This window comes from Eriocheir sinensis, chromosome 25 (genome assembly GCF_024679095.1).
Source record: "Eriocheir sinensis breed Jianghai 21 chromosome 25, ASM2467909v1, whole genome shotgun sequence".
Classification (NCBI taxonomy): domain Eukaryota; kingdom Metazoa; phylum Arthropoda; class Malacostraca; order Decapoda; family Varunidae; genus Eriocheir; species Eriocheir sinensis.
In genome coordinates, this window is record NC_066533.1 from 19,596,936 (window position 1) to 19,624,435 (window position 27,500).

The 27,500-nt window shown below is 44.7% G+C and overlaps 1 protein-coding gene across 9 annotated transcripts in view; it reads left to right on the forward strand.

Moving 5' to 3' along the window:
- The window catches only part of LOC127003578 (NAD(+) hydrolase sarm1-like), a 186,584-nt gene that overhangs the window by 102,987 nt on the left and 56,097 nt on the right, over positions 1–27,500 (forward strand). For 7 of the 9 annotated variants that reach the window (XM_050870465.1, XM_050870466.1, XM_050870468.1 and 4 more), the window contains one exon: positions 24,867–24,971. The exons of 1 other annotated variant lie outside the window; for it this stretch is intronic. In XM_050870465.1, the coding sequence (XP_050726422.1) occupies positions 24,867–24,971 (105 nt within the window). Of the gene's footprint in view, positions 1–24,866; positions 24,972–26,451; positions 27,254–27,500 lie in introns of those variants that run through there. One more of the 9 variants, XM_050870470.1, reaches the window with a different exon arrangement.

The following is a 27,500-nucleotide window of genomic DNA, read 5'->3' on the forward strand; positions in this document are numbered from 1 at the left end:
AGGAGGAGGAAGAGGGAGGAGGAGAAATAAAAAGAAAGAAAAAAAGCGAAAGAAAAAGACGAATAAAAGGAAGAAAAAGAATATATGGACAAATCAGAGAGAGAGAGAGAGAGAGAGAGAGAGAGAGAGAGAGAGAGAGAGAGAGAGAGAGAGAGCTCTCTTTAATAATTACTCCATTTATTATCATCACTGCATTACTTTCCTCCTCCTCCTCCTCCTCCTATTCCTCTTCCTCCTCAAAGTGTATTAATATGAGTCAGCGAGGTGTGTAAGAGAGAGAGAGAGAGGAAGAAAAAGAGAATGTATGAGCTAATCGGTATGGAAGAGGAAGGAAGAGGAGGAGGAGGAGGAGGAGGAGAGGAAAGAAGAGGAGGAGGAGGAGGATAAGGAGGAAGAGGAGAAATGGAAATGAGGAAATGGGATATTAAAAGCTGATAAGAGAGAGAGAGAGAGAGAGAGAGAGAGAGAGAGAGAGAAATCAAGAAAGAAAGAAAACAATAATTACCACAAACAAAGGTGCATTCAAGAGTCCTTATAAGCAAAAAATAAATAAATAAAATCCCAGCCTTCCTATTGGTCGAGCCGCTGATTACGTCACAGAAATCTCTCTCCGTGATTGGCTAAGGTAACACCACTTATGACGTCACCGTGACCTCACCGCCGTGCAATGTGTGACGTGGTGGTGACGAGGTGGTGATGTCAACTCCATTCATCACCACGAGGAGGAGGAGGAGGAGGAGGAGGAGGAGGAGGGGGAAGAGGAGGAGGAGAAGGAAGGATGTTGTTACGTGTGGGAAGTCCAGGAGAGAGAGAGAGAGAGAGTAATCGTCCAATTTGAGAGATGGAGATTGTAAATGTAATCTCTCTCTCTCTCTCTCTTAATTATCAGATTACTTAATAGCTCTCTTGAATGTTCAAGTGCTCTCTCTCTCTCTCTCTCTCTCTCTCTCTCTCTCTCTCTCTCTCTCTCTCTCTCTCATTCTTGTAATCAATTTCTTTCTTAGATCTCGAGGAAGAGGAGGAAGCAGAGGAGGAGGAAGACGAGGAGGAGGAGGAGGAGGAGGAGGAGGAGGAGGAGGAGGAGGAGAAAGTAAAGAGGAGAGAGAGAGAGAGAGAGAGAGAGAGAGAGAGAGAGAGAGAGAGAGAGAGGTGGAGATCGAGTGGGCGAGAAAATTGGGAAGCAGGAAAAACGGAAGGAAGGAGGAGGAGGAGGAGGAAGAGGAGGTTGTGAAGGGAGGAGGAGGAGAATAAGTGGGCGTGGTGGGCGTGGTGGAAGAGGAGAAGGAGGAGGAGGAGGAGGAGGAGGGTCTTCTATTAGCATGATGCGGGTAACACACTCTCTCTCTCTCTCTCTCTCTCTCTCTCTCTCTCTCTCTCTCTCTCTCTCTCTCTCTCTCTCTCTCTCTCGTTTATCTTTATTTTCTTATCAATTTACGATTTATTTATTATTATTATTTTACTTATTACTTAATTATCCACATTTTTTTCAGCTTTTCCTCATTCTTCTTCTTCTTATTATTATTATTATTATTATTATTATTATTATTATTATTATTATTATTATTATTATTATTATTATTATTATTATTATTATTATTATTATTATTATTATTATTATTATTATTACTACCACTACTACTGCTACTATTGCTACTACTACTACTACTACTACTACTACTACTACTACTACTACTACTTATTTTCTTTTTCTCTCCTCCTCTTTATATATCTTTTCTTTATTCTGAATTTTCTTTTACCTAATATTCGTTCTTTTTCCTTTTATTTACTTCGTCCATGAACTTATGATCCTTCCACTAGGCTCTCCATCTTTCACACCCTCACACACACACACACACACACACACACACACACACACACACACACACACACACTCTATTCCCTTTGTTTCCCCGCCTAATATTGCTAACGTGTCTTCTTCCCGTCTTGTGTAACTTCGCTTTTTTTCATTCACTGTTGGTTTTGTGTTCTCGTTCAATTAGGTGACGACTGTATTGATGGTGGGTCGAATTTCCTCCCCTCTCCTACTTGTTTTTCTTTCGTCAATGTCTTATTTTATCTTTTTATATTGCTAACGTGTCTTCTTCCCGTCTTGTGTAACTTCGCTTTTTTTCATTCACTGTTGGTATTGTGTTTGGGTCGAATTTCCTCCCCTCTCTAACGGGTCTATCTTCGTCTATGTCGTCTTTTATTTCTCTGCGCGTTACTTTTCCTTCCTTTCTGTCCCTCCCACCTCTGTGTCACGTTCCCTTGTTTCCGTTGCGTGAGTTGTGGCACGTCAGCGGCGGCGGCGGTGCTGGGTCAGGCTGGTACCGTGCTGAGATCAGGGCGGGCACACACACACACACACACACACACACACACACACACACACACACACACACACACACACTTCTGACTTACCTAGAAACACCTACATACATATCACCTTCATTCCTGTTTACTTTGCGTTGTCTTTTGTTTTCTCGTGTTTGTTATGCGCGCGGAAGGAGAAAAGTCGCGTCCATGATTCGTGTTACGTTATCAAGCACAGTGAAAGGGAAATAAAGGAAGGAAGGAAGGAAGGAAGAGAGAATGGTTCACGTAGGTAATGATGAATGGAAGTAAAAGCAAGGGAGATGTTTAATGGGTGAAAGGGAAGGGAAAGGAGGCATTTAAGGGATGTAACGGAAGGGAAAGATGTTTTATGAGGTGGAAGGGAAAGAAAAGGATGTGCATAGCGTTCTTAAGATATGTAAAGGAAACAAAGGAAGGAGAAGGAGGAAGAGAAAGCAGGCTGATGAGAAGGGAAGGAAAAAAAGGAGGAAAGAAGGAAAAGAGGAAGTAGAGGAAAAGGAGAAAAAAGTTAGAAGTTGCGTCCATGATTCACGCACGTAATGAAGTCCGGCCTGACTCCGCCTTCAGTGAACCCAAGTGTAGATTCAGCATTGTCAGTAAGCGGCTTCAGCAGTGACCTTACGAGGCGTCAGCACACACACACACACACACACACACACACACACACACACACACACACACACACACACACACACACACACAAAAGCCCTATCCCACCTCTTTCCTCTTTGTCTCATTAAACCCCAAGTGCAACATCCGCTCGTCTTTTCCAACATTACTAAAGGCGGGCGAACCGGTGTTAATTTAATATACAAAGACCAGAAAAGAAAGGCCTTGACGGTGTACTAACTCGGGGCTTAAGCGGACATGAAAGGTTACGAGATAGGTTAAGCGGAGAAATAATGGAGTCTTGAGTTGAACCAGACGAAGGCCGTTTTTCAAGCCCGGGTAAATAAAGACATAATAAGATACTCTGACTAAAGCAATATCTCAAGCTATTATTTATAAATGTCTCAGCGCTTTAGTTCGCCTGTTTGAAAAGCCTCTCGTGGTCTATACAAGTTACTGCTGGGGTTTGCAAGGACTGTTTTGTGATCCCAGTGGTAGTTGATGTGTGTGTGTGTGTGTGTGTGTGTGTGTGTGTGTGTGTGTGCTTGGGTATATCCCCGTCGCTAAACACACACACACACACACACACACACATACACACACAATCTCAAGGACACGGATTATCCTTGCTTTAGAAATAGTGTGTGTGTGTGTGTGTGTGTGTGTGTGTGTGTGTGTGTGCGCTTGGAGAATAAGAATAAGGAGACAAGACGATAATAAAAGTGAGCAAATGGACATTAAACTAAGAAAAAAGAGGAGGAGGAGGAGGAGGAAAATCTGTGGACAGCCAAAATAGACGTGAGATAAGAGAGAGAATGGAAGAGAAGAAACAGAAGGAAAGATAAGAAGAAGAAGGAGGAGGAGGAGGAGGAGAAGGAGGAGAAACATGAACAGAATAACTAATAACAACAACAAGAGAGAGAGAGAGAGAGAGAGAGAGAGAGAGAGAGAGAGAGAGAGAGAGAGAGAGAGAGAGAGAGAGAGAGAAAGCAAGCTGATGAGAACGGAAGGAAAGCGAGAAAGGGAGGAAGGAAAAGAAGGAGAAAAGGAAGGAAAAAACTAAAAAAAAATATAAACCAGAAGTAGGAAAAAGGAAAGAAAAATAACAATTAGAAACGTAGATAACGGGAAGGGAAGTGGATTACATAAAGTAGAGGTAGATATAGAGTCATTAGATATAGAGAGGAGTAGAGGTGGAGTAGAAATTAGAGAAGAGTCATTAGGGAAGGCGGTGGCCGAGAGGTGAGTCCGTGGACCAAGCTTCGAGTCCCACCAAACTCACTGATTTTTCAAGCCATCGTGTAGTGTTGGAAAGTTACCCACATGCTGCCCAGACCTTTCCTAACCTTGGCGGCTTTAGTCAAGAGGAGCACCGGGGGCAGCATGGGCCAGGCAAGCATCGCACACCACGGCGTCACTATAAATAAAATTCGCGTGCGCCGCTAACGGGAGGGGGCCGTCCAAGAGGTCCCTCAAGACAGCTTACCGTCGCAGTAGAAAAGGTGAATGGAAGTTAGTAATGGAGTAGCATATGTGAATGGGAGTTAATGAAGGAGACATAAAAAAAGAAGAAAAATAATATATGAATAGATATTGATATATATAGAGAGAGAAAAGAGAAAATAGAGTAGATAGATTAGAGTAGGTAGAGGTAGAGAAAGAAAAGTTAGAATGGAGATTGAGTAATTTGATGGTGTTTTTAGAGGTTCCATACATACATAAATACATACATACATGCACAGAGGTCTTTCTTATGGTCACAAATATAACAACAATAGTTTTCTTTTCTTTCCTCCTCCTCCTCCTCCTCCTCCTCCTCAACCTCTTCTACGTGACTTAGAAGGAGTGCGTGTGTTTGTGTGTTCGTGTATGTGTGTGTTTGAATTGTCTAACCTACGTGACCTGGCCTATCTTCTTTTTCTTGTTTTCCTTCATTTTTTCCTTCCTTTTCCTTTCTTTTTTTATCTTTTTCCTCCTATGTTTTTTCCATCCTCTCTTTTTCCTTCTTTTCTTTTTCCATCCTTCCATTTTTTTTTTCTTTCTTCCTCCATTTATCGTTTTTTCCTTCATTCCTTCCTTCGTTTCTTCCTTCCTTCCTTCCTGCATTTATTTCCTTCCTTCATTCATTCATTCATTCCCTCCTTCAGTTTCTTACTACACACACACACACACACACACACACACACTCACACACACACACACTCACCTCGAATTAATTAAACCTAACAGTACAATTACCTTAAGAAAACAACCTCAGTATGTAACTCTTATGAAGGGGAGGAAAATTAGTTAAGAAAATTATATTATATTTTTTTTCCCTTACAAGATATCCCTTCGAGGTCAGCTTCAGAGGAGGAGGAGGAGGAGGAAGAGGAAGGGAAGAACAGGTAACAGACAGGTATATGTGTTTGGATTGAATGGGAAGGCTTGATTTTTTTTCTTTTTTCTCCTTTTTTTTTTTGCAAGGGAAAAGGATTGAAGGAGAGCAAGGTGGTGTGTGTGTGTGTGTGTGTGTGTGTGTGTGTGTGTGTGTGTGTAAGGGGGAGATATGGAGGAGGGAAGGGAGAGATGGAAAGAAGGAGAGGAGGGAGAGAGAAGAGGAAGAGAAAAGGGAGAAGAGAGAGATGGAGGGAAGGAGATGAGGAGAAAGAGGAAGAGGAAGAGGAAGAGAGAGAGGAAAAATCAAGCATAAATAAACGAGAGAAATACAATGAAAGATGGAAGAGGAGGAGGAGGAAGAGGAGGAGGAAGAGGAGGAGGAGGAGGAGGAGGAGGAGGAGGAGGAGGAGGAGGACAGTCAGTAGCCTCCCACACACCTCCCTATCACTCCCCGCCGCCTGCTTGACCCTGGGACACACACACACACACACACACACACACACACACACACAAACACACACACACACACACACACCCACACACACACACACACACACTCATGAAAAGTGAATAGAAGAGAGAGAGAGAGAGAGAGAGAGAGAGAGAGAGAGAGAAAAAGATAAATTAACACACACACACACACACACACACACACACACACACACACACGAACACACACACAGGAAATGCCGTGCAATCCAGAGTCTGGCATGCAGGTTCCTCCCCTCTCTCTCTCTCTCTCCACCCACCTCTCTTCCTCCTCCTCCCTCCAATCAAATCTCATGACCTGTCCCTCACTCCTCCTCCTCCTCCTCCTCTTCCTCCTCCTCCTCCCCCTCCTCATGACCCCTTTTTACCTCCCCACCTTCCACTCCCCTCCCCCTCCCAATCACCCCTGCCCCCCTTTACCGCCCCCCCCTCCCCCCTCAGTAACAGCGCAGTCTTCAGAGGTCAGTTCGTAGTGTCGCGATAAACAATATTTGAGTTTGTTTGTTTGTTTGTTTGTTTAGAAGTGCTGCATAAAGTAAATTGTTTTTGTTTTTGTTTTATTTTGTTTTGAATTTGATGTTTGTTTGTTTGTTTGTTTGTTTTTGTTTGTTTTTTTGCCGTATTGAATGAGAGAGAGAGAGAGAGAGAGAGAGAGAGAGAGAGACGGAAACACTTCCTGCCCCAGAATTAATTTACGTCATCGTCACAATACAGAATACGTTACGATAAATATTCTTTTTTTTCCCTTTTTTATCCGTAGTAGTAGTAAAAGTAGTAGTAGTAGTAGTAGTAGTAGTTGTGGTCGTAGTAGTATCCGTCTCCTCGCTAGCTGGCGTCTGGGGCAAGTCTTCTCGCCTGGCGCCAAACAGAATTATCAGTATCATATTTTTTATTACAATTATTATTCTCCATTCTGATAGACCAAAACTTTCGCCCACACACACACACACACACACACACACGACTGCTTCTCCTTCTTCATCTTCTTCTTCTTTTCTCCCATCTCGTGTGTTTTGTAGTGATGTTTTCTTCTTCTTCCTCTCTTGTACTCCTTTCTCTCCCCTTCTCTTCCCTATTCTCTTTATATCGGTTTTGTTTTCCTTCCTATTCTTCCTTGTTTATTAATTTTTTCTGCTGTCTGTGTCCCCTATATTCCTTCTCTCTCTCTCCTATCTTCTTTAATCCTTCCCTTCTCTTCCTTTCTTCAGGCTTACGATTTATCTCTTCATTTTCCTCTTCTTTCCATTCTTCCTTCCGTTCTCTTCTTCTCTTAATCATCTATCTCCTCCATTCACCTCTTCCTCTCCCTCCCTTCTTTCCTCTCCATTCTCTTCTTCTCCCTTCTTTTTCTCCTTCATTATTTCCTTCTTCCATTACCTACTTTTTCTCTCCGTCCCTCACCTCTTTTATCTCCCTCTCTCCTTTCCTTTTCTCTCCGTCCCTCACCTCTTTCCTCCGCCTCTCCTTTCCTCCGTCTCTCCCTTCCCTCCTTCACCTCTGGCCTCTATTTTTCTTTTTCTCTTCATCAGTATTTCAAGCGAGTCATTCGAGAAGAGAGAGAATAAATTATTGACTACTACTACTACTACTACACATGAAGATTGTTTTAATGTTTTCTTTATTGTTGTAGTGAGGGAATAAGTAAACCACCTCAAATGCCCTTTTCTCTAGGCTTTACTCGGCAAGAAAACCCTAGGTGCGTACAGTACCTGCAGCCCGAGTACACTGGCTTCATCGACGAAGAAACTACATACGTTAGTTTCGAAACCATATAATACGATTCATATTACATACGAATCACCTATCCCGAACGATACATATGAAACACTAAAACGAACAAGCACTAAAACCCCAACAAATACAGACAACTTAAACTATAGAATCACCACATTCTCCCCCTCTTACAAATAATTACGTACATATCACACGCCTAGTCTATCCGGAGCTTTCCTGACTTGTTGAACGTCTTAGTGGTTCAGGTCTTTCTTCGGAAGTTTCGGGCGAATCGCTTTTCTTGTGTCCGGAAGTCTAGTGTCATCGGAGGCTGGGTAACAAGCGTCAGGAGTGGCTGCCCCTCCATCGCTGTCATCGGTAGAAGTCGGTTCTGGAGCCGAAATCTCTTCAGTGGGTGTTGTCCCATTGATGTTCTCTTGCATGGTTGTCTGTTCCTTAGGGGTTGGAGCCAGGTCCCTCGTGGAGACGGTGAACCTTCTCCCATCCGGATGGCGAATGTGAGCGTAGTGTGGTGTAGCACTCTCGAGACCAACTTCTTCCACTAACGGATCCGATTTGGAATTACGAACAAACTTCCGCAGCAGGACAGGTCCAGGTGTGGCAAGCCAGGAAGGTAAGGAGTAACCACTAAATGATCTCCTAGGGAAAGAAAATAACCTTTCATGAGGGGTTTGATTGGTGGCAGTACATAGGAGGGACCGAATGGAATGAAGTACTCTGTCCAGAACTAGTTCCCACTGAGACTCGGGGAGTTTGGAGGATCTGAGTGCTAGGCGTACAGTTTTCCAAATAGTACCAATCTCTCTTTCACATTGTCCGTTACCTTGGGGGTGGTAGGGAGTGGAGTGTGTCATGACGACACCGTGGCTCAACAGAAAATCTGCGACTTCACGACATTAACTGTGTTCCTCTGCCTGAATGAACTGATGATGGACAACCGAACATAGAAAACAGTTTAAGGAAGCAAGCTTTAACAGTTTGAGCAGACATATCTGGGCATGGGAACACAAATGGGAATCTAAGTACTCGTCTATCATTACCAGGAGGTATTCATTCTTTGTAGCAGAAGGTTTCGGTCCAGTGAAACTAATAGATTCGGTCAAAGGGTTGCGTTGCATGGATCAGGTTCTTAACTGGAGGTTTAAAGATTTAAAGTTTCAATTCTGAACAAATACTGTATTGAGAACAAACCCTCCTTACATCATCTAGAGAAAAAGCCAGATTCTTAACTTTTATACAAAATGATAAAGTCTTGTGACGCCAGGATGACACAGACACCTGTACTTGTTCGAGAGACTGAGCCTGGGCTAGTATTAACTGAGCATGCACGAGACTGTGTCGCAAGGGATGTTTTGAGGACCTGGTCGGTACTTAATGTCATACAAGTATTCAGAGAGCTCGAGACGCCATCTTAATATTTTGTCATTCTTAATTTTGGAGGAATGCCGCGAGTCAAACATGAAGCATACAGCTTGTTGGTCAGTGACAATAGTGAATTTGCGACCCAAAATAAAAAGTCTCCACTTACGTACGGCTTCAATGATAGCAGTGGCTTCTCTCTCCACAGCAGGCTGAAGTCTTTCAGAGCCGGTCAGGGTTCTGGAGAAGAAAGCTACTGGCCGACCAAGCTGGGAAAGAGTGGCCGCTATGGAGACAGAGGATGCGTCAGTCTCGATCTGGAGTGGCAAAGTTTCATCATAGGCAGCTACTGAAGCCTTACAGATGTCTCTTTAGCGATTCGAAACATTTAATAGCGTCAGAGCCGAGTGGAAAATTCTGGCACAGCAGAAGAGGCTGTATGCGCTTAGAATAGTTAGGTATCCAGATGGAATAGTATGAGAAGAGGCCAAGCGCTCGTTTTAGAGAGGGTGAATCATTAGGAACTGGCATTTCTATCAGGGGTCTGATACGATCTGGATCAGGGCGCAGAGAATTATCGGAGATGCAATACCCGAGATAAGTAATTTCTTTTAAGCCGTAGTGACACTTCTCCAAGTTCAAAGTCAAGTTGTACTTTGAGGCGACCTCCTTGAAACGCTGAAGGTTCCGGTCATGTTCCTCCTTGCTTACGCCGCATACAATAACATCATCAATGTAAGCATAGGTGGCTTGCAATTTGTTGTCAGCTATGATAAGAGTCCATGATACTCTGAAAAACAGCAACGGAGTTTGTCAGACCGAAAGGAACTCAAGTAAATTGAAGTAACTGTAAGAGTCCATGATTCTCTGAAAAACAGCAACGGAGTTTGTCAGACCGAAAGGAACTCGGGTAAATTGAAGTAACTGTCCGTCAGCCTCAAAAGCAGTGTACTGTTTCTCCGTTTCTCGTAAGGGAACTTGATAGTAAGCATTTTTCAGATCAAGTTTGCTGAATATTTTGTACTTAGCCATCTTGTGAATTAAATCATGAATACGAGGCATTGGGTAAGCGTCCAATGACGTAAAACGGTTTATGGTAAGAGAATTAAGTCATGAATAAGAGGCATTGGGTAAGCGTCCAATGACGTAAAACGGTTTATGGTACGAGAGTAATCAACAACCATGCGCCGCTTGTGTCTCTCATCGCTTGTTACTAGCACTTGAGCTCTCCAAGGGGACTGACTCTTCTCTACAACACCTTCTTGTAACAAAGACTGTACTTCCTCATGAATAAACTCTTCATCCGACCTCGAGAACTTACGAGAACACGTGGAGACTGGCTTTGTATTAGGGGACAGGTTAGGGAAGAGGGATGGAGGATCAATAGACATTGATGCTACGTTACATATAGTTAGTTTAGGTAAAGAGCCATCCAAAGTGAATTCCACAGCCTGGTGTTTTTCCATGAAGTCTCTGCCCAAGATTACTTTATAACACAACTGGGGAAGAACTGACAACTTTAATTGAGGATACAGACTGTCGTTAACTTTCAGGTTGACAAAGCAATGTCCTCCGGTAGTAGAAACTTGGGAAGAAGCAAGGGTGACATCAGTCTTTACACAGGAATATTTAAGTTTTTCACAACTTGTGGATGGCTGAAACTAATAGTACTTCCACTGTCAATAAGGGAGTTCACTTGCAGTTCATTGACACTCACAGGAATTGTAGAGCTCCGCGGCGTAGTAACAGACGCTAATAGTGGCGGCAGTAGTTGGTGGCAGGGCGCAGTGTCGACAGGGAGGGACCGGGGAGGTAGAGCCAGGAGGTTCCATAGTAGCAGCGGCTGCGGTGTAAGGTCTTCTCGATCGTCCAGGGTCGCCAGACCTGCAGACGCTGGCGTAATGGCCCGCCTTCCCACACTTACGGCACACTGAAGCACGAGCAAGGCAGCGAGACCGAAGATTCCGCTTTCCACCGCAGAAGAAACAGGATTGAGACTGGGAGGCGGCAGCTACGGTGTCCGTGGTGTTAACAGAGGCCTCCGAGGTAAGAGCAGGAGCAGCCGACACTTCACTCCCTGGAGTGACAGGTGAAGAGTATCCTTCAGCGTTGCGTTGAGCAGTGTCGAGGCTTCGAGCAAGTTGTACGGCCTCATTCAGGGACAAAGTTTCTCTCTCCAATAGACGTTGACGGATGGTAGGAGAGGCGAGACCAGTGACGAAAGCATCTCTGATGGCTTCCTGAGTGTAGGTGTCAGCAGTCACGTCTTTGCAGTCACAGTCTTTAGACAGCTGCTTCAGAGACAAGAGAGAGGAAGGTGTCGATGGACTCTGCCAGTTGCTGCCTGCGAGTAGCCAATTGATGCCGGGCAAAGATGATATTCTTGGGCTTCACGTACACAGTTTTCAAAGCTTTGATGGCCTCCTCGTATGATAGGCAGTCGGTGATGTGGGTGTATGCTTCTGGAGAGATGTAGTTGACGAGCAGCTTCAACTTGTCAGGTGCAGGAGATATAGACTGAATGAAGTTATTGAAGGTGCAGAGCCAGTGGTTCCACTGAGCAGGCGTTGTGTCTTGTGCACCCTCGAAGCGTTCAGGTTTCAGTAGTCTCTCCATCTCCAGCTTGCTTCATGGATCCTTGCCGAGTAAATTGTCGTGAGGGAATAAGTAAACCACCTCAAACGCCCTTTTCTCTAGGCTTTACTCGGCAAGAAAACCCTAGGTGCGTACAGTACCTGCAGCCCGCGTACACTGGCTTCATCGACGAAGAAACTACATACGTTAGCTTCGAAACCATATAATACGATTCATATTACATACGAATCACCTATCCCGAACGATACATATGAAACACTAAAACGAACAAGCACTAAAACCCCAACAAATACAGACAACTTAACTATAGAATCACCACACTTGTTTTCTTGTTTGTTTTTTTTCGTCGCCCATATCTGCCAATCCTTTTTTTATTTTATTTTTTTATTTCCACTTCCTCATGTCTAAATTTTTGGGCATACTTGAGAGGGAGTGGCACTACGCCCGTTTGGCCCTCCGTCCGTCCATTAGGGGTGAAGTTCCCTTCTATATGTATGTCGTTTTAACCTTTATGGAGATGATATGGTTGACGTGTGTGTGTGTGTGTGTGTGTGTGTGTGTGTGTGTGTGTGTGTGTGTGTGTTCTCTCTCTCTCTCTCTCTCTCTCTCTCTCTCTCTCTCTCTCTCTCTCTCTCTCTCTCTCTCTCTCTCTCTCTCTCTCTCATATTAAGAAATAAAGACAAAAAAGAGAAAAAAAATAAGAATAAAGATTTGAAGAGCACACACACACACACACACACACACACACACACACACACACACACACACACGAACGAACGAACAAACGTCAGCACTCCCTCCATCCATCCATCCCTTCCTCCTCCTCCTCCTCCTCCTCCTCCTCCTCCTCTTCTCCGACCTGTCGCAAAACTCGCTCACCTTGTATCGGACAGGTATTAGCGAGGTCATTAATGCTCAGGTGTAAATATTGTGTTTGTTCGTGTGTATATGTGTGTGTGTGTGTGTGTGTGTGTGTGTGTGTGTGTGTGTGTGTGTGTGTGTGTGTGTGTGTGTGTCTCTCTCTCTCTCTCTCTCTCTCTCTCTCTCTCTCTCTCTCTCTCTCTCTCTCTCTCTCTCTCTCTCTCTCTCTCTCTCTCTCTCTCTCTCTCTCTCTCTCTCTCTCTCTCTCTCTCTCTCTTCGCCTATAATTATAACATCACAATTTTCTTATCACTAAATTATCACGCAATCTCTTTATCTCTCTCTTCTTTTTTTAATATTTTCTCCTCTTCTCTCTTTCTCCTCCTCTTATCTCTTTCTTCGTATTTTCCTTTCATCATTTCCTTTCTTATGTTATTTATGAGTATGTTAATTTTTCTCTCTCACCTCCTCTCTTTTCTTCTTCTTCTTCTTCTTCTTCTTCTTCTCCGTCATCATCTGTCGCGTTATACTTTTCCTAATATATACTCTTTGTTATCCTGTTTAAATTTTCCTCCTCTGACTTTCTCTTTTCTCGTTTTGTCTCATTTATAACCTTTTATAGTCTCCTACTCGTTTCCTTTCTCTTTGTTCTAATAATTCTTTCTGTGGTCCTTCGCCTCCTCTCCTATCGCGTTCAGAATAGTTACGAAAACTTATTTAACATTATGTAAACTTCAACGTATCCCTGAGCCTCCATCTCCATTGTGTCTTCTCTTTCATGCACATTACAATCATTACTACTATTAGAAGCACACATAGTTTCGCTTGTCGGAGGAGTTTGGGGGCAATTCCAGGGGTAGTTTTATGACCCTGGTGGTAGTTCGATTCTTCCTCTATACCATGAACCTAAAAAAAACACAATTTACAATGATTTCGTAGGAGTTTCGAGCATTTCCAGAGGTAGTTTAATGAGCCTGGTGGTAGTTCGATCCCTCCTCTGTACCGTGAACCTAAAAGAACACATATGACAAGGCTTTCGTAGGTGTTTTGGGCAATTCCAGGGGTAGTTTTATGACCCTGGTGGTAGTTCGATCCTTCCTCTGTACCATGAACCTAAAAGAACAGAATTGACAAGGCTTTCGTAGGAGTTTGGGCATTTCCAGGAGTAGTTTATTGACCCTGGCAGTAGTTCGACTCTTCCTCTGTACCGTGAACCTAAAAGAACACATTTGACAAACCTTTCGTAAGAGTTTTGAGCATTCCCATGGCTAGTTTTATGAACCTGGTGGTAGTTTGACCCTTCCTCTGTACCGTGAACCTAAAAGAACACATTTGCCAAGGCTTTCATAGGAGTTTTGAGCATTTCCAGGGATAGTTTAATGACCCTGGTGGTAGTTCGACCCTTCCTGTGTACCATGAACCCAAAATACCCCTCATTAGAACCCGATTAAGTACCTTTTTGGCCTTGGGGAAATTGTTGATGTAAGATTTGGAAGCTCTAGATCGCAATGTTACCAGATAAGAGTGTTTCATAGGAGGCTTCGATCTGGCATCACTGCTAGGAAGGAACACATCGGTGGACGAGCATATGGCTGTAAGAAAGCCGACCGGAGAACCGCGCCCTAGAACCCTGCCTTCCTCTCTACTGTTCCCCTAATAAGTAAAGTACTACGCCTCCCTGCCTGTTTGTCCGCCCTTGCTTCCTTCCGTGAGACATTCCCATATGCACTTGTGGAATGTCGAACTAGATAAGAGGAAGAGGAGGAGGAGGACGAGGAGGAAGAGGAAGGGAGCATTCATTAGAAAGAATCTGTTTGTTTACTTTCTCTTACAATCTTTCTCATTTTTTTCCCTCTCTCTCTCTCCTTCCTTTCTTTCACCATGGGTTATTTCCGTCTGGCCTCCTCCTTGTGTGACATCCGTGCCTCTGCCCCCTCCTCCCCCCCTTCCCCCCCCCCTCCTCCCGCAGTGCCAGATGTGTGTGTAGACAGACAGTATTAGGCTCATAGATGGGAGTGGGAGAAGGGATAGTAGATGGAATAGAGGTTGGGAGAGATTGAGAATGGGAGATGAATGAAAATGGTTGAGGATTAGGGGATGGATAGTAAGGATTAGACTATTAGAAAGTAGTAGATGGGATAGTCAGTGCAGAAGATGGAAAGAACAGGAGGTTAGGAATAGTAGATGGAAGGGGTAGATGGGATAGAAGATGCAGTAGAGGGTCGAAGAAGGGGAATTGGATAGAAGAGGAAGAAAAAGGAGGAATAGGGAAGATAGAAGAAATAGAGAAAGGAAATTATAGAAAGGGATAACATAGACAATGTGAAAGGAGATGAAAAAGACAAACCTAAATAAACAAGAAATAGGAAGAAAACAAAAAACAAAAAACAAAAAAGAAAGAAGAGGAAATAGAGAAAGGAAATTATAGAAAGGATAACAAATATAAATTCTGACAATGTGAAAAGGGAGATGAAAAAAATTTGACAAACCAAAAGAAAGAGAAATACAGAAAGTGAATAATTGAACAGGAGATGAAAAGGATAGGAAGATAAGGAAAGGATATATATGGAAAGAGAATGAAAGGAAGGATAATGGATAACTGAAGGGATAGAGAAGGATATGGAATGATGAAAGAAGGAAGGAAGGAAAGAGGGAAGGAAATGGCGTAAGAATGAGGAACGGGATTGGGACATGTTCCTTATCAGAGAGAGAGAGAGAGAGAGAGAGAGAGAGAGAGAGAGAGAGAGATAGAGAGAGAGAGGGGTTGAGATGAATATGAATGAGTGGACTGTGAGAAAGAGAGAGAGAGAGAGAGAGAGAGAGAGAGAGAGAGATGAAGGAAAGATACAAAAAAAATTAATAAGCTTGATTTTGAAATGGAAATAATTTTAAGTTTATTGTTTATTTTAAGCTTTTTATATCGTTCCTCCTCCTCCTCCTCTTCCTCCTCCTCCTCCTCCACCAACAGCTCCCAGTGAAATAAGAAGAGGAGGAAGAGGAGGAGGAGGAGGCTTGCATTCTTGTTCCTAATAGAAGCCAATCGAGGAAGAGTCTGCTTGAGGAGGAGGAGGAGGAGGAGGAGGAGGAGGAGGAGGAGGAGGAAGAAGAGGAGGAAGAGGAGGAGGAGAAGATCAGGTTTAAGAGGTGGACAGTGATAACGATGAGAGAGAGAGAGAGAGTGGCCTTGGTCTTTCGGGTGTCACTGATAAGGCTCAATTCTCTCTCTCTCTCTCTCTCTCTCTCTCTCTCTCTCTCTCTCTCTCTCTCTCTCTTTTTGTCCTTCTCTCTCTCTCTCTCTCTCTCTCTCTCTCTCTCTCTCTCTCTCTCTCTCTCTCTCTCTCTCTCTCTCTCTCTCTCTCTCTCTCTCTCTCTCTGTAATTTAAATGCAGATAAGCCTAACACCTCCTCATCCTCCTCCTCCTCCTCCTCCTCCTCTCATCATTCTGGCTTTCATCTTATTTGTCTTTTTTTTTTTTCCTTCTTGTTTTGACACTTTCCTCCTCCTCCTCCTCCTCCTCCTCCTCCTCCTCCTTCTGTTCATCTTCTTCTCTCTCTTCTTGGAATAATTCATTTCTACATCATCAGTATTTTCTTCTTTTTAGTCATCTTCCCTCTTTCCCTCCTCCTCCTCCTCCTCCTCCTCCTCCTCTTCCTCCTCTCTCCCTCCTCTCCCTCCCTTCCTCTTCCTCTCCCTCTCTTCATCTCCCTTCCTCTATTCGTTCTTCTTCTTCCTCCTCTTCTCCATCTCTTCCTCTCCCTTTCTCTCCCTCCCTCTCTTCCTTTCCCTCCCTTCCTGTGTTCGTATCTGTCCCTCTCCCTTTTTCTCCCTCCTCTCCCTTTCTCACTTCTCTCTCTCTCTCTCTCTCTCTCTCTCTCTCTCTCTCTCTCTCTCTCTCTCTCTCTCTCTCTCTCTCTCTCTCTCTCTCTCTCTCTCTTTCCTCTTCCTCTCGTGTGACTCAGTTCAACCCGGACCTAGTGTTGACCTGCTGGTAACGAGGTGAGTCAAGTTGTTTCCGGGTTATATAATGCGCTTTTATTGAGGGGAAGGGCGCGCCATTTTCTCTCTCTCTCTCTCTCTCTCTCTCTCTCTCTCTCTCTCTCTCTCTCTCTCTCTCTCTCTTTTTTTCTTCATTTTTATTTAAACAAGAGCACATTAGTTTAAAACCTAATAGTAGGGCAAGGCGTGTCTCGAGCTAAGGGAGCCTCTTCCTTGAGGGCAGCTATTCTAAAGCTTGCCCAGTATCCCTTTGAGATTGTTTTTCATATAAATGTGTGTGTGGCCCACCTTGAAATCCGTATTGTTCGGGGTCACTGTTACTTGAGGGGGGCGGCTACACGCTGGGTGCTCAGGGCTGAGGGCCAGGCACCTCGGGCAGCCACGTGCGGGAGATGCGAAGTGACTCACTGTCTCTCAATCACTCGTTACGGATGATATAAAATGCATTGTAACCTTATCCTTTCCTTCCTCGTATCTTCCTCTTAAGTATTCATAATCCTCTTATCTTCCTCCTCCTCCTCCTCCTCCTCCTCCTCCTAATCTTTTTCCTTTTCCTATTCTATTTCTTCTTCCTTCTTTCGTTTATTTGTTTGTCTCTCTCTCTCTCTCTCTCTCTCTCTCTCTCTCTCTCTCTCTCTCTCTCTCTCTCTCTCTCTCTCTCTCTCTCTCTCTCTCTCTCTCTCTCTCTCTCTCTCTCTCAAGGAAACTTGTATAAAAAGAAAAAAGTGACCAATGAGTAAATCCAGAGAGAGAGAGAGAGAGAGAGGAGGAAGGAAGTGTGACGTAGTGAATGTGATGATGTCATAAGAGGATGTGTGACGTCACTATTACAACCACCACCACCACCACCACCACCACCATCACCACCACCACATAAATTATTATACAAGGTTGGCTTCTGGGTTTCTCTCATTCATTTTTATTTATTTATTCATTAATTTAGTATTGTGGATAGTAGTAGTAGTAGTAGTAGTAGTAGTAGTAGTAGTTCCTCTTTTTTTTTTCTCTCTCTCTCTCTCTCTCTCTCTCTCTCTCTCTCTCTCTCTCTCTCTCTCTCTCTCTCTCTCTCTCTCTCTCTCTCTCTCTCTCTCTTATCTTATCATTGCTCGGTTGCGAAACTGTTGATGTTGTTGTTGTCCTTCTTCATTTCTTCTTCTTCTTCTTCTTCTTCTTCTTCTTCTTCTTCTTCTTCTTCTTCTTCTTCTTGTCGTTGTTGTTGTTGTAAACGAGTAGCTCCGGAAATGCACCCCTCCTCCTCCTCCTCCTCCTCCTCCTCCACAATACATTAGTCACCTGTTTCTCTCTCTCTCTCTCTCTCTCTCTCTCTCTCTCTCTCTCTCTCTCTCTCTCTCTCTCTCTCTCTCTCTCTCTCTCTCTCTCTCTCTCTCTCTCTCTCTTTCCACTTGTTTTCTTCTCATTAGTTTTTCTTTCTTAATTTTTTTCTTTTTTTCTCCTCTTAAATTTATCTTCTCCTTTTCTCCTTCTCTCCCACTTCCCTTCCTTTCCCTTCCTGTCCCATCCCTTCCTGTCCCATCCCTTTCTCTCTCCCCCTTCCCTTCCTTTCCCTTCCTGTCCCATCCCTTCCTGTCCCATCCCTTCCTGTCCCATCCCTTTCTGTCTCATCCCTTTCTCTCTCCCCCTTCCCTTCCTTTCACTTCCTGTCCCATCCCTTCCTCTTTCCCCCCTTTCCTTCCTTTCCCTTCCCTTCCGTTCCTCTCCCTTCCTAATTCTACCTATCTATCTATCTATCTATCTATCTATCTAACCATCGTCACCTCCACTACCACCATCATCACCACCACCATCAACACCGTCATCGTTATAATTACCATCACTAACATATTCATCAACACACACACACACACACACACACACACACACACACACACACACACACACACACACTCGGTCGGTCGCCTCGGGGTCAAGCTTGTATACATTAACATTAAAATCAACATTTTTTTTTCTCTCTATTTCCCGTGGCACCCCTTCTTTTTTTTTCCTACGTTACTTTTCCGAGGATCTCCTGAGTCACTATGACGTAGAAAGACGTTCTTGTTTTTCTTCGATCTTTTTCGTTTCTTTTTTTTTCTCTGCTGTGTTGTGTCTTGAATTGGTTATAGGTTGGAGTGTGTGTGTGTGTGTGTGTGTGTGTGTGTGTGTGTGTGTGTGTGTGTGTGTGTGTGTGTGCCTAAGAAAATAAAGAAAACATGACAGAGGGCAGAAGACAACACAATGGCAGGAAGAGGAGGAGGGAGGGAAGGAGGGAAGGGGACAAAGTTGTGAAGAAGGGAAGGAAGGGGCAAAAGGGAAGGGAAGGGAAGGGAGGAAGGGCAAAAGAGAGGAGGAAGAGGAAGAAGGGACAAATGAGGGGAGGGGAAGGGAGGAGGTGGAGAGGAAGGAAGGGAACGGAGAGGAAGGGGAGGGAAGGGGCGGGAAGGGGCGGGGCAGGAGGAAGGCATCATTAGAGGTTGCCACGGGGGAGGTGATTCATGCCTACCACCCGGGGCGTCTTCCTCCTCCTCCTCCTCCTCCTCCTCCTCCTCCTCCTCTATATCGCACCGGGCCATCCATCCCCATCACTGTTACCTGTTCGGGATGTAGTGTTGTTATTAATTAGTCCGCCCCAGGTGAGGTCAGGTACACACACACACACACACACACACACACACACGCCTTGTTGTTGTTGTTCTTGTTTTTGTTCTTCTTGGTTGTTTTACTAAAGGTGTATTTTTTATATGTCTGCCTATCTGTCTATCTGTCTATCTGTAATTGTTTAAATATGCTGATTTTTTTGACAACTTTCCATTTTTTGTCATTTTTTCTCTTATTTTCAACTTCTATCGTATTATTTCAAGGGACGTCTGCACTATTTTTATTTCCTTTCTTTTCCTTTCCTCTATCAGCTTCCTTTATCACCTGTTATCCTTATCTTTCCTTAAATAACTTATACTACGTCTTTTTCATCCCCTCCCTCATCATTTCTTCCTTCTACTTTTCTATCTCATCTCCTTCCTTTCCTCTATAAGTTTCCTTTTTTTTTCTTTCCTTAAATACCTTCTACGGCACCTTCATCCCCTCCCTTAACAGTACCTCACTTTGTACCTTTTCTACGGGCGGTATTTGACTCACTCCCTTGACTCATTTTTTGACTCATTACTCTCTTGTTTGGGAATGTGTTGGGTGTGTGCGTACCTTGCCCGCCCTTCCCTCAGAATCTGCGTCACGGCCTCTCTTCTCTTCTCTCCTCTCCTCTCCGCTTCTAGAGTGAGTCAGTTTGGGTGCAGAGAGAGGAGGGTGGAGGTAAGGTGTGGAGGGAAGGAGGAGGAGAATAGGTAGAGAAGGAAGAAGGAGAAGAAAAAGTAAAGAAGAAGGAAAGGAAGGAATGGGTTGGAAATGAAGTGTTGGGGGAAGGAGAAAATTGGTGAGAAGGAAAGAGAGGAATGGATAGGAAATGAAGTGTTGAAGGAAGGAGAAGGATAGGTTTTGAAAGACAAGGGAAGACTGAAGAAAAGGGAACAGGGATTGAAGAAGAAGAATACTGAAGGAAATGCGAAAAGGATCAGGGATAGGTTAAGAAGCGAGACAGAGAGGGAGAGAAAAGGGAAGGAGAAGAAAAGGGGATAGGGATTGAAGAAGAAGAAGAAGAAGGGAAGCGAGACAGAAAGGGAGAGAAAAGGGAAGGAGAAGAAAAGGGGACAGGGATTGAAGAAAAAGAAGATTGAAGGAAATGCGAAAAGGGGCAGCGATAGGTTAAGAAGCGAGACAGAGAGGGAGAGAAAAGGGAAGGAGAGGAAAAGATAAAGAAGGAATGGGATAGGAAGTGAAGAGCCTGACGGTGATGTTGGATTATGGAGTGAATCAGGATGGAAAGGAAAGGGAATTGAGGAAGAAATGGAAGGAAGAAAGGAGGAGGAAGAAAATGAGGAATAAAGAGAAAAAAACAAAACAGATAAAAAAAAAATGATGAGTGGCTCGCGTGCTAGGAGGCGATTCAAGACACGGCTACCCAGGGTTCGCATCCCGGTGACCTTGCATTCCCCACCTGCCAACCCTTAATGCTCTGCTCTATGGCGGAAGATTCTTATCACTAAACGGGCGTAACTCACTCCCACGCGCACCAGGGAAGCCGCGGGGGTGTCGGGGTGTCGGGGTCGGGGTGATATATGCGTGGGGAGGTCTCGGGTCATCGGGGGTGGGGGGTGGGGGTGGGGGGGGGGGGGTAGAACTGTCGGGGTCTCTGGGTGTCGGGTCGTCGGGGTCTGTCGGGGGGCTTGTCGAGGTTTAGGGGTTGTCGGAATGTTGCAGTGTCGGTGTGTCGGTCTGTCGGGGTGTCCGTGTTGTCGGGGTTTTCGCAGCGGCAAGGGCGTGGCGTGGACACCTTGGCAGGGGTGAGCGACAGGGCGAGGTGCTGGTGTCCCTTCCATCCCTGTCAGGCGCTCTCTGTTTCTGGTTCCCCGTTAGGCCGTGAAAGGGACGAAGAGGGAAGGAGAGAGTGTAAGGAAGACAGACTTAAACATTTCGGCATTCGTAGGAGTTTTGAGCATTTCCAGGGGTAGTTTTATGACCCTAGTGGTAGTCTGATCCTTCCTCTGTACCATGAACCTAAAAAGAACACAATTGACAGGCTTTCGTAGGAGTTTTGAGCATTTCCAGGGGTAGTTTTATGACCCTGGTGGTAGTTTGACCCTTCCTCTGTACCGTGAACCAAAAGAAACACTCATTAGAACCCAATTGATCTCCTTTTTGGCCTTTGGAACAGCTGATGTGAGGGGCGGATGCGTTTGAGTATACTAGGCTCATTAAACTACCCATGGGAACACTAACACAACCTCTACAAAAGCCTTATCCAACGAGGGTGTGTGAGACCCGAACAGGTTGAGTATATGGGCCGAGACGTGGCGAATATGTGTCCCTTTATTCCTCTCTGTCAGACGTCCTGTTCCTCTCTCTCTCTCTCGCCCGCAAGATGAAAGGGACAAAGAGGGATCGAGTGTTGCGGAGACAGACCATGATAAAGAGGGAACACTTACACGTTTCTGTGGCCGTAGGGTGAGGCAGGGAGAGAGAGGGAGGAAGGGGACGGTCTATATTCTTCAACATTGCTGCGCCCAAGTACACACATTTGACAAGGCATTCGTGGGAGTTTTGAGCATTTCCAGGGGTAGTTTCATGACCCTGGTGGTAGTTTGACCCTTCCTCTGTACCATGAACCTAAATAGAACACATTTGACAAGGCATTCGTGGGAGTTTTGAGCATTTCCAGGGGTAGTTTCATGACCCTGGTGGTAGTTTGACCCTTCCTCTGTACCATGAACCTAAATAGAACACATTTGACTAGGCACTCGTAGGAGTTTTGAGCATTTCCAGGGGTAGTTTTATGACCCTGGTGGTAGTTTGACCCTTCCTCTGTACCGTGAACCAAAAGAAACACTCATTAGAACCCGACTGATCTCCTTTTCGACCTTATACTTATCCTTAAACATATCTGACTTTCGTAAGAGTTTGGGGCATTTCCAGGGGTAGTTTCATGACTCTGCTGGTAGTTTAACCCTTCGTCTGTACCGTGAACCCAAAGAAACACTCATTAGAACCCAACTGATCTCCTTTTCGACCTTTGGAAACAGCTGGTGTGAGGTGTGGACGCGTGTGAGAATACCAACCCTATAGACCCTCTTTTACAATAGCTCACGCGGCGGTCCCTTTCATCGGTTGGGTAAGACCTGAGGCTGTCGCGGGGAAGTGGACGATTGGTGGTCCCTGTCACCCGCCGCTGGCCCACGCTGCTTCACTTATCTATCAACCAGTTCTCTCAGTTCTCTTCTACTCGCGCTGCCTTTTAGTTAGGGCGTCTTGCGGCGGCTTAACAAAGGGCGGCGGATTATGGATTATGGAAGATGAGGGAAAGGAATGGAAGGAAGGAATTGTAAGGACAGTATTTTAAGACACCATCGCTTCTCACATCAACTATTTCTAAAGGTCAAAGAGGGGATCAATCGGGTTTTCATGAGTGTTTTTTAAGGTTCATGGCACAGAAGAAGGGTCATACTACCACCAAGGTCATGAAACTACCCCTGGAAAGGCCTACAGCTCTTACGAAAGCCGTGTCAAATATGTGAACTTGGGCGACGAAATGTTTTTAAATACGACCCTAAGAAAATTGACGAAGCAAGAAGAAAGGAGAGGAGAATGGAAGTTGAAGAAGAAGAAGAATGCCCAAGTAATCTATCTTTACTTCATTCTTCTTCTGAACTTCTTAATGACTTTCGTATACCTGAGATTTACCTGTGACCTACAAACGGCGATTGCTCCCCGCCGTGTGTCACTCGCCTGTACAAATGTAACGGAAGGGAAGGGAAGGGAAGGGAAGGGAAGGGAAGGGAAAGGAGTCCTGCTTCTGAGAGGAAATCCGTTTGTCCAGGAACCGACTACAAGGACATATTGTTTTTATTTTATTTATTTATTTATTTTATCATTATAATTTTTTTTTTTTCGTTCTGCCTATAGGTGGTGTATGCTTTCTAGGGGTATGCTGTACACGGGCAAACAGACAGACAAACAGACAGATAGACAGACATACAGACATACAGAGAGACAGACAGACAGACATACAGAGAGACAGACAGACAGACAGACAAACCAACAAAAATATGAGAGAAAGACAGGCATAACGGATACACAGACAGACATACAGACAGACACGTACAGACAGACAGTCAGACCAACAAAAAACATGAGAGACAGACAGACGGGCAGACAGACAAACAGACAGACAGAGAGACCAACAAAAAACATGAGAGACAGACAGACAGACAGACAGACAGCTATATATAAGTTAAGCAAGTGGACAGGCAGCATAAACCAGTTCATCCTAGCACACACACACACACACACACACACACACACACACACAGGATGAAGTACGAGTCATCCAAGCATACGTAAAAAGAAAGGAAAAGGAAAAGAAAAAAAAACATAAAAAAACCTCGGTAATTAAACAAGATTCTCGGAGGCGCTCGTTAATCATTTTAGTTAATCATTCACTGGGTTTTTTTTTGTTTTTTTTTTTTGTCTTGCGTGGGGGTTGGTTACGTGTGTGTGTGTGTGTGTGTGTGTGTGTGTGTGTGTGTGTGTGTGTGTGTGTGTGTGTGACGTTGTTTTAATTATTCGTTCATGTGAGCTGCCTTGTTTGTTTGTTTGTTTGTTTCGCCCTCGCCTGCGTTTTTTTTTTTTTTTTTTACACCATTAAGGATATTGTCACTGTTGTACCTGTTTACTGTTGATGTTGTTTACTGTTTCCTTTGTTTACTTTTATTTACCTGACTTTTTTACCTTATTTGTTATTTTTTGTTATTTATCGTTACCTGTTATTCACCTGACCTTAATTTCCTCATTAATTCTATATAGCATTGTTTATTATCTTTTACCTAACTTATTTTTACTTCATTATTGCCTTTATTTGTTATCATTTGCCTCATTATTGTCGTTTTTTTACCGTACTATTATCATTTACCTTATCATTGTTGTTATCTACCTTTACCTGTTATTTACCTGCCCGTGTTTACCTCTGAGTGACGGTGTGTTTTAGAATAATTTTAGTTACTTCTTCTTCTTCTTCATATGACCTTAACCCGTCCGCTGCGATTGGCACGAACTTCTCCTTCCCTGGTAGCCTGGTAACATACAGTCCCAGGTCTTTCTCTGCCTCTGTGGTGGATAATGGAGTGTTTCCCATGTGGTATTGGTGTGCTGGATTTCCCCTCCCATGGTGCAGGACTTTACATTTCTCTTCATTGAATTGTAGCAGCCACTTTTTGTTCCATTCCTGCAGCTTGGTGAGGTCTGACTGTAGGATATCCGCAGTCATAGGGCTAATCCCACTGTATTGCACGGTCGGACGCTCGAGTTATCTTTCGCCACCTGCTTCTATCCATTGTATCATCTAGTAAATTCATGTCACACTTTATCACATCTCTCCATCTTATTCTTTGTCTTTCGGTACTCCTTCTTCCCCTAACCCCCGCCATCATGTCTTGTTCTCTGGTTCATCATCATCTCTCCTTTTCACGTGTCCAAAGTATCTCAGTCGTGCTTCTCTAGTTTTGGTTACGTTTTAAGGCAATAATTCTTAGGATGTGTTTTTTGTGCGTTTTAAAATTGGGTTAACTTGTTTTAAGGTTATCATCCTTGTATTGGGTTTCTTTTTTTATTGTTTCTTTACTTATTTATTAGTGTTTTTTTTTACAACAAAGGAGGCAGCTCAAGGGCACAAAAAAAAAAAACAATAATAAATAAAAAAAAAAGCCCGCTACTCGCTGCTCCCAAAAAAGAATTAAAAGAGGTAGCCGAAAGAAACATTCATTATTTGAGAAACCTTTTTTTTTTTTCATTTTATATTGGACCCAAACCAAAGAAAGAAATTTTGTACAGAATATGTGTGTTGTGGTCAATAATAAACTCACTAACTAACTGTGTGTGTCTTCCTCAGGTACGTAACACGGAGGACTCGGCGGCGGCGGCGGCGGGGGCTGAGGACACGAGGGCCTCAAGTGGGGGGCTGCCGACCACCGCCTCCCCGACCCAGCCTGCGCAGGTACCGTGTGTCTGCCCGTCTGTCTGTCTGTGTGTTTATCTGCTTATCTGTGTCTGTTTGTGTATCTTTTTATTATCTCTATCTCTTTTTCTGTCTGTATATTTCTCTATCTGCTTTTTTATTATTATGTGTTTATCTATCTGTCTCTGTCTCTGTGTATATCTCCGTGTTTGTGTTTTTTTTTTATCTGAACTTTCCTCTCTCTCTCTCTCTCTCTCTCTCTCTCTCTCTCTCTCTCTCTCTCTCTCTCTCTCTCTCTCTCTCTCTCTCTCTCTCTCTCAGGAATGGGGGTAAGAAGAATAGGAAGGAGAGGAGGAGGAGGAGGAGGAGGAGGAATCTGAGTGTGTCAGAAAGCAAGATTGAAGACACTTTGCAAGTCAATGGCGTAGAAAAAAATAGAAATTGGGGCTGACTGACATGCCCCTCTCTCTCTCTCTCTCTCTCTCTCTCTCTCTCTCTCTCTCTCTCTCTCTCTCTCTCTCTCGAGCGTCCTTGAAATCATCAGTGCCCTTCCCTCGATCCCTCCCTCCCTCTCATCTTCCCCTCCATAACCCCTTCTTTCTCTCCCTCCTTACCTTCCTCTCTCCCTCCCTTCCTTCCGTTTCTGACACACACACACACACACACACACACACACACACGCACAGAAACGTCGTCCTTGAATTCGTGTTATGAGATTCAAGTTGTGTGTGTTGGGATGCTGGTAAGAGGAGGAGGAGGAGGAGAGGAGGAAGAGGGAAGAGGAGGAGGAGGAGGAGGGTTAACTCTTCTCCTGGTTAAGTGATGTGGTATACGATGCCAAATCTCGTCTGTACGTGGAGTTCGATGCTACGGTTGGAGGCTCAGGGCATGGTATGTTTGGTATGTCCGCTATGCCCGCTATGCCTAACCTTGACTCTTGGAAAGCTTATGTGCTGGGAGATAAAGACGGACCACGGCACCTTCTTATCACTTCGTAACTCTTGTATAACGCCGCCACCATCACCCGCCACACTCCCATGACGTCACGAGGTCCTGGAGAGATTGCACCCATTGGCAGAGGCGGAAGAGTGAGGTCATGACTCCGCCCATTTTGATGACGTAAGGGGAAGAGGTGGAGCTTCATTGGGTCTGTGGTCCGTTGATGCCAAAAAGTCGCTGTATGTTCTACGGTTTACTTTTTACGGTATATGTGTTTAAGGATGCACGTGGTAACTGGGAATGTTAGGAAGGCGTTGGGTTGCACATGTCAGGTTATTACAGTGTTCTTCCTGTCCTGTCCGGTGTCACGCGCGGTTAAGTGTTCTGGAATCTAAACCGTGATAAGGCTGAGTCACACAACACAGGGCGAGTATCCGTAATGTTCTTATTGCATAGTCCACTTTCCCAGTCCGTTTGGTCTGAGCCAGGGCGGAAAGGGGCGGTGACTGAGGCCTAGGTACCGTGTTATCCAGGGTGCAGGGTGTGTGTGGCGTGTGTAAAGGTGTTTTCAGGGTGAGTCGGGCAGGTACAGTCACCTTCGGGCTGGCGGGAAGGGTTCGGACGAGTGGCAGCGGGCAACCCTCAGCGCGGCGCGGCTCCTCGTTCAGCACGTTCAGTCTGCCTGTGGGAACGGTTCCGAGAAGTGTTGTGTGTGAGTCACTCTTCCGGGTGTGGGGCAAACCTGTTGACAACCCAGCCCCCTCGAGTGGCGGTGTCAGGCGTCCTCTGCCTTACTTATGGTGTGCCCCGCTGCTGCCCTGAGTAGTCACTTGGTTCACGGTCAGGCCGGCAACACAGAAGCCACGGTGAAGGCGAGGTGGTGAGGGCGAGGCAGCAGGGAGACATGAGGCCAGTTCGACAGCCCACCACCGAGTCACTGTAGCCGCGTCCAAGCCAGACTATACTCTCCACAATGATCCGTTCTTTCGCCTCAATACCAGATACTAAAAAGACTTACCGCGTGGCCTGCTGAAACTTCATCCTTTTTACGTCAACCCCAAACACAATACAAGGAACTTTCGTGGTATTTAGTGTTTGGGAAGCTTACGATCTTGGCCCATGAAACTTGTCCGTGAGTGAATTCCCACCCCGTTACTGTTGCGTGCGGTGTTGACAAGTGGACTTTCGGCGTGCTGTGGGTGTGTTGTGGGCGTGTTGCGTGTGATGTAGGCCTGCGAAGGGCACAACACACACCTCAGCAGCAACACGTGTGACTTAGAACAAGGACCCGAGTGTCAAAATCCCCAATGGTGCGAGAGCGTGCGTCGGTGGTCATGCCATCTCAAGGGACCTCCAAGTTTGGCGGTGTCATTTTGGGCAAGGTAAGGTTATTATTATTATTATTGTTATTATTATTATTATTATTATTATTATTATTATTATTATTACACACTTTTCATTTCCTTTTCTTTTTCTAGCTTTATTTTTCTATCTCTTCCTCCTGAAACTCCTTTTTCGATTCTTCCTCCTCTTCCTCCTCCTCAAACTCCTTCTATTTCTTATATTCCTCCTTCATCCATTTCCAATTATTCGTTCCTTCTACACACACACACACACACACACACACAC